The 6,428-nt window shown below is 41.3% G+C and overlaps 1 protein-coding gene and 1 non-coding gene across 2 annotated transcripts; both read left to right on the plus strand.

Annotated features, from left to right (window-relative positions):
* Window positions 1-1,583: 1,583 nt before the first annotated feature.
* Window positions 1,584-1,656, plus strand: trnar-ccg (transfer RNA arginine (anticodon CCG)). The gene has a single exon. It is a non-coding gene; the product is annotated as a tRNA-Arg (tRNA).
* A 1,161-nt stretch (window positions 1,657-2,817) lies between these two features.
* LOC137906735 (UPF0450 protein C17orf58 homolog) lies at window positions 2,818-6,263 on the plus strand. Its single transcript, XM_068751024.1, has 5 exons — window positions 2,818-2,890; window positions 3,956-4,612; window positions 5,174-5,260; window positions 5,636-5,827; window positions 5,987-6,263. Exons 1-5 carry the CDS (start codon window positions 2,818-2,820, stop codon window positions 6,172-6,174), a joined length of 1,197 nt encoding a protein of 398 aa, XP_068607125.1. The 3' UTR covers window positions 6,175-6,263.
* Window positions 6,264-6,428: the final 165 nt, after the last annotated feature.

The following is a 6,428-nucleotide window of genomic DNA, read 5'->3' on the forward strand; positions in this document are numbered from 1 at the left end:
TCCCTTCGTGTTCCAGCCTGATGTAAAATCATAAAACAAGCGTCTCCTGCTTCTGTCAGCGCATGAGTCGCTCAAAGGGGCATCTCCCAAAACAGTCCCTCTGCTAGCTCGAGGTTAGCTTGTAGCATCAGCACAGCAACATAACATTAATGTTACCATGCTCAAAAACACGCTACCCCGTTCTCAGTAAAAAAAAAATATATATGCATATATTATTATAATAATAAAAAATAAAATAAATAGCAATATTACCGAAACGACGTTCACGCCATAAACCAGGTTACTGAACCGGTGGTCGCGGCAGCTCGCTCCCCATCCGCACACGCGTCTGCTCTGTAGATTGTGATCACGGTTCATGCTATCCTGTGGAACAGACAAGCGCGCAGCCAATAAGGTAGTACATCCGGTGCAGTCTTACCAAAATAAAAGTCGCGTCAATCAATATCTTCGATTCAGACAACAAATTTATTTTCCCAGACTATATTCTATTCTATTCTATTCTATTCTATTCTGCTCTATTCTGTTCTATTCTATTCTATTCTATTCTATTCTATTCTATTCTATTCTATTCTGCTCTATTCTGTTCTATTCTATTCTATTCTATTCTATTCTATTCTGTTCTATTCTATTCTATTCTATTCTATTCTATTCTATTCTATTCTATTCTATTCTAACCAAATATCTGAACCCACTGATGAACACCAACAAAGCTGGGACTGCCTCCTGACCTGCAAAGCGTAATGCTTCGTCTGATGATGGAGACACGCCGGTCTGGAAGAGAGGAAGATCCATCTTTACGATTGAAGCAGGAAGTAAAGGAAACAATGTTGCAGGAGAATCATGGAGCCCTTTGAACCGTTTGATCTTCACTACAGTGGAAACAAAGTAACTAAATGAACTGAGCTACATTATAGATGCAATCATAGTGTCTACATCTATTCACTTTATGCTTCACTACATCCGAGAGGCTGCTTTTAACTAAGACATTTTATAATTACCTGCACAACCTGCACCAGTAAACAACAGAGAGAGAGAGAGAGAGGGACGCGTGCCACCTAATGGTGAAATTGGTGTACCACACCATTTTGAAGCAGAGTTGCCACGACCCAGCTTTGTTTCATGTCTGCTTTGGCATTGTGACATGTTGGAGGATTGCCAAAGGGATGGGTTTCAGGCCAGCATTGATAACCTCAGATTTTGGACACTATCCAGACTGCCCCTTCCTGGATTTTGGGTTTGTGGTGGCACAGCAGACTGGTGAACACCTGCATTCAGCTCATACTGAGGATGCTCATCTGTCCCACTGCACAATGGTGTAATTTAATTGCGAGACTTGAGTTCTTGAAAGGTTTCCTCGGAAAAGTCAGTCTGTCAAGTAATTTGTTTGTAATGAATGAACATTTTGAAAAAAGCAATATCTAGCAATGTTTTTTTTTTTTTAAATGCGGAGGTAACGTCGTAGGTAACGAGTAAACCAGGCGTTACGCTACAACTGCGGATTTGGATAAGAGAACCCGACCCAGATGTTTTCAGCACGTCTAGTTCGTTTAATGTATTTTACTTTCCGCCATCTATTGCGTATTGACCCAGTGGCCTAATGGATAAGGCATCAGCCTCCGGAGCTGGGGATTGTGGGTTCGAGTCCCATCTGGGTCGCATTTAGTCAACTTTTCACTGATTCGAAGTATGAGTTAGAATGCGGGTCGTAAATTTCTTACTGGCCATCCCGGAAATCAGTACATATCCCCGTTTCAGCACATTATTATTATGTAAAAAAAAGCGAAGCCTCCCTACAATATTTTCCTGTACAGTTCTGGTTTTATTTTAATTTTTTTAATGGGAATTCGCCTTTTTATCGAGAACATTAAATGCAATATTTAATCCATATTGACCTGAATTGCTTATTATGAAGGAAAACATAAAGACACAAAAGGGAAATAGCAAAAAGGCAAAGGAAAAAAAAATACTACAATTTAAAAAGGAACAATTGCGAAGTTGAACTTCAATTATTAATTCAAATGACATTTGTTTCGTGACCCCTGCCTCTCCAGGGTTATCTTGAATGTGTTTTGGCTTTTGGTCACAGTGCTTATCTGAAGATAAAATGGAAATTATACTAACCATTAATTGTTATCACTATGCACTACAGCACACACGTACTAAACAAGTGAATAGCCACACGCCCAATACGAATTTAACTGAATAACTACTATATAAATTAAAACTACAATATAACCTGACAATTAACAACACAAAAATAAAATCAATATGTTCGCTTGAATCATCTCGGGTTTAGACGTACCGACCGGTAGGGGGCGGTGTTTGAATCATCAGACAGGAATCACGGTGAAGATTACCTAGACAGGCAGGAAGCGAGGATCTCGAGCCAGTTGTGCTGCAGTTCCCCATTGCAACCACCAGAGGGAAGTGAAGGATCATTGCACGAAAACAATTCGAAATAATCTGATTCTGCGGATAAGAATAAAAATTTATATTTATATCAAAATTTTAAACCTCCCAAACAGCAAAAGTAAATATATTAAAAAAGCACAATTAAAGAATATATTAAATATTCAGTAAATTTAATTTTAAAATCTGACTAAGTAAACAAGAAAGACCGGCACACAGTAAATCAACAACACATGAAAAAGAAAAACGTTTTACAACCTATTTATGAATGAGTGCAGTGTTTATTTCTGTTTTAGGGACATCCCACCAACTCCTTCTCCACCCCATCCCATTCTTGACCGCCCCATATAAAAATACCAGGAATCCCAGTTCTGTAGCAGACTGTAATGTGTTTCCAGAACATTCAGGATGACAGGGATTACTCTGTTTCTCTTGTTCCTCATTCCTCCTCACTACAAGACACAGGAGCATGGTGTTAATGGTGAGTGTAAACATTTTATCCATCCTTTGGAAATTATTTATTTATTTTAACGTCTTGGAGAAGCAAACTAATTGTAATAGACTGATAAGCCTTGCTACCTTTTAAAATCAGGTCTACTAATTATGCTGTGGTTGATTTGCTCTCCAGCATTGGGAGTAATTAGTTTGCATTTTTTTCTCACTAATGTAACATCCATCAAGTCCAGGTTATTCTATATGGCAAACACTTTTGAAAACACAGTATGCTCTGCTAAATAAGCATCATAGTGTAGAATAAAGTCTCAGGTTCTTACTATCATATACTTTATTCATGAAAACAGAGAAAGATCCTAAATTATGCAATATTCTTTAAAGATCAATGCAAACATAATTTGGATTTTAATGTTTCTTTGTCTACGAAACAAAATGGTGCTGCGACATTCGCTTAAAAAACTTGAGAAGGACATAGACTTGTTTTAAAATGTAAAGGACAATAAAACAAATTGCAATGTTAAGCCCGGCAGTGGTAATTGTTCTTCTATGTTGTGTGTGATATCTATAGCTATTCAGCAAACACATAGAGTCATACAGAAATAGCAGGATTGCTGAGCAGTACATGCATACACATTAGATCTCATGCTCCTCTGCAGGCGTGCACACTAAAGCCTTTAGCTCTGTGGCTATAGTAAAGATCTCAGCTTAAAAAGGGGTGTAAATAAAATGTCCTTTCAAATTCATTTTGAGCTTGGATCTTCAAGAGGATTGGATTTTTACCATAAGAGCATCATTTTATGTTCATAAAAAAATACAAATGTTTTATGTTTAAGAGCAAGTCCGCATTTTCTGCAGTTATCTGGGAGAATACTGTCAATGTTTTGTGGACTAGAAAACAACTTTCCCTCGGTGAAGGACTTCTTTTAATTTTTGTACGTGGTTGGCCCACAAGGAGTTTGTAGCACAGTCATGATGAAAACTAGTAATATCCATTGTTATTGCTTCATTTGGGGACAGGGAGTCTGATAATGTACTGTGTGAAGATGAAGGAATGTTTTCATTGTAAGTATTCTTTCTGTGCGTGTCAACCCAGAGCTGTACACCCTGATAGAAAAGGGCCAGATCAGCTTTCAGGATCCAGCTCTGAGCAACCAGAGTCGTCTTGTGGTTAAAGAGTCGGCCCTCCCCATCAACGAGTTGCTCGAGAAGAGCAGCAGAACCGGCGAATCCAAGTTCACCCTCCATCCTCTCCCCTCTGCCGTATGGCCAAAGCACAGCGACCTGGCTCCAATCCCTCGTCATCACAATACCCACAACAAGAGCAAAAAGGCCATCAAGAGTGACCGTCTGGTGGAGCACAACAGTGAAAAAAACAGGCAGGTCATGGGTTTGGGTGCAAAAACCCAAATGACAGGAGCTACAGCTTCCGCGCACCACAACCGAACTGTGCAGAAGACCAGCCAGTCCAACGCGAGTCCTCCTGTGCAGAGTGAACCAGAAGGGCACCCTAACTCCAGACCCAGGGGTCCACCCAACACCCATCATCACCAGGCTCCACCGAACCAGCCGGCCCCTTCCCCACGCCGAGATGCTACAAACCGACGGCTGGATCCAGAAGAGAACCGGCCGGGGAAGTCCAGCCTCTATCAGACGGGAATCAGTTCGGTGAGCCGGAACCACAGCGGCCCTCCTATCATCTTCAACCGGCGTTCCTCCAGCCTGCTTTACCAGTTCGACATCTTGAGGCGAGGTACGGTTTGCTGTGCTTTGGAGCCTGACCTGTTTATTTATTCAAAGTTATCCACATATTTAAACTTATTGAGTTTGAAGTTGAACTGCATCAGACTTTAAAGCCCCATTTGGTATTATGTATTTCAAAAGACAAATTATGTATGAGTTTAGCCATCTGGGAAAAGCATCTTTGGTGCTAATTTATTACAGTAATTATAACGAATATAACTCAAACGAAATACAACATTTTGGTGTAACTGACCTGTTTCTTATTTAATTAAAAACCTATTTAATGCAAAAAAATAAATAATAATAATTACATAAAAAAAATATGTAAAGAAAATTAATAATATTTTTTTTATTTTATTTTTGGGGACAACAATAAAAACGCATATACTAACAGCTAATATGACAGCAATGATTGTCATGCATATACACCATCCTCCAGTCCCATGCAGAGGAATGTGAAGGCTGGGTGTCATCATGACAACCCTTGGAAAAAGGCTACAGGGCATGTCAGACAGTCAACTTTCTCCTCTTCTCATCCGTCCATCATGAAATCCGTTGCTTTTCTCTGCAGAGTCTGACTTCAGTCACGATGCCTTCTGCGTGAGCGAGTGCAGGAGGGAGAAGGAGGAGAGAGAGCATTACTGCTACAGCGAGTTTGGTACGTACCCACTGAGAGGCTGACGTATACAGGGACGTAGCTAAGCTTCTAACCAGGGTGGCTCAAGTGGGGGCACCAAGATATGCAGGGGTGACACGCACACAGACACACACACACACACACCAGAAACCCTGACCTTGATCATTTTTTCATCCGGTCTTTGTCCAAACTACACAAATAAAATGCGACCTGCTTAACATCTGAGTGTTAGTTATGTGAGTTAACTTTAGACATAGCTAGACAAGCGGTTTCCCTTTGTTTCCAGACCTAATGATTTGCTAAGCTAACGAGCCATAAATGCATGGTGTCACCGGAATGGTACCGCTGCCCTGTCAACGGTTCAACATGCATTTTTTTTTCACGTTCCTTAAACAGCTGTCAATGGGATAGTCCACGACATAGACGTGTTGCGTAAAGGAATACGCCTCATCACGCTGATGGTGAGCAGCGACGGCTTCTACAAGATGAGTCGTCTCTATGTCAGCCCGGACAGCTTTTTCTTCAAAGTCCGTCTCCTGGTTCTGGACACCTACAGGTGCAGCAAGCCCTGCCCTGACATCAAGCTCGGTGAGTGGAGAGTCGCCCCCCCGAAAGCCTGAAACTATATAGACTGTTGAGATGTATCGAAATCAGTTTCATGTCACCGAGGGCTTTATTATTGAGTATAATTTAACAACTCTTTCTTTCATTTCCCCCGTTGAACTTTTCTCCCGTGCATTTCCGAAGGTTCCAGATACATTATAATGGGCCACATCTACCATCGGAGGCGCCATCTCCCCAGTGACCTCCTGAACCTCCTGGGCGGTAAACTCAAGCCTGGAGACGGACTCCTGAGAAGCAACAACTACATCAAGAGGTTCAACAAACGGAGGCACCAGAAAGCCCTGGAGGCCACCCGCTCCAGATGTAGGTGAAGCAAAGAGGAGACTATCGCCCCCCCCTGCTGCAGGGGAGGAGACATTGCAGCTCACCTGAACAAATCATAACCAACCCCACAGTATTGCGAGAAGATGGGATATATTTTGCGGAGGGCATGTATTTATTGTATTCTTTTGTACTGGTGTGACGTATCTTAATCCTGGCTCATCGTTCACTCATCTGTAAAGCTTCTAAAAGTCTGCCTTGTGGTCTCTTTGATAGAAAGCACAAGCAGCTTCAATTAAATCGA

Source organism: Brachionichthys hirsutus, chromosome 17, assembly GCF_040956055.1.
Source record: "Brachionichthys hirsutus isolate HB-005 chromosome 17, CSIRO-AGI_Bhir_v1, whole genome shotgun sequence".
Taxonomy (NCBI): Eukaryota; Metazoa; Chordata; class Actinopteri; order Lophiiformes; family Brachionichthyidae; genus Brachionichthys; species Brachionichthys hirsutus.

Bases quoted from the DNA above. Each gene is read 5' to 3' on its own strand.
- LOC137906735 (XM_068751024.1), top strand. From the start codon at position 2,818: ATGACAGGGATTACTCTGTTTCTCTTGTTCCTCATTCCTCCTCACTAC. The intron at 2,891-3,955 runs GTGAGTGTAAAC...GTGTCAACCCAG, and splicing joins ACAGGAGCATGGTGTTAATG to AGCTGTACACCCTGATAGAA. The intron at 4,613-5,173 runs GTACGGTTTGCT...TTTTCTCTGCAG, and splicing joins GTTCGACATCTTGAGGCGAG to AGTCTGACTTCAGTCACGAT.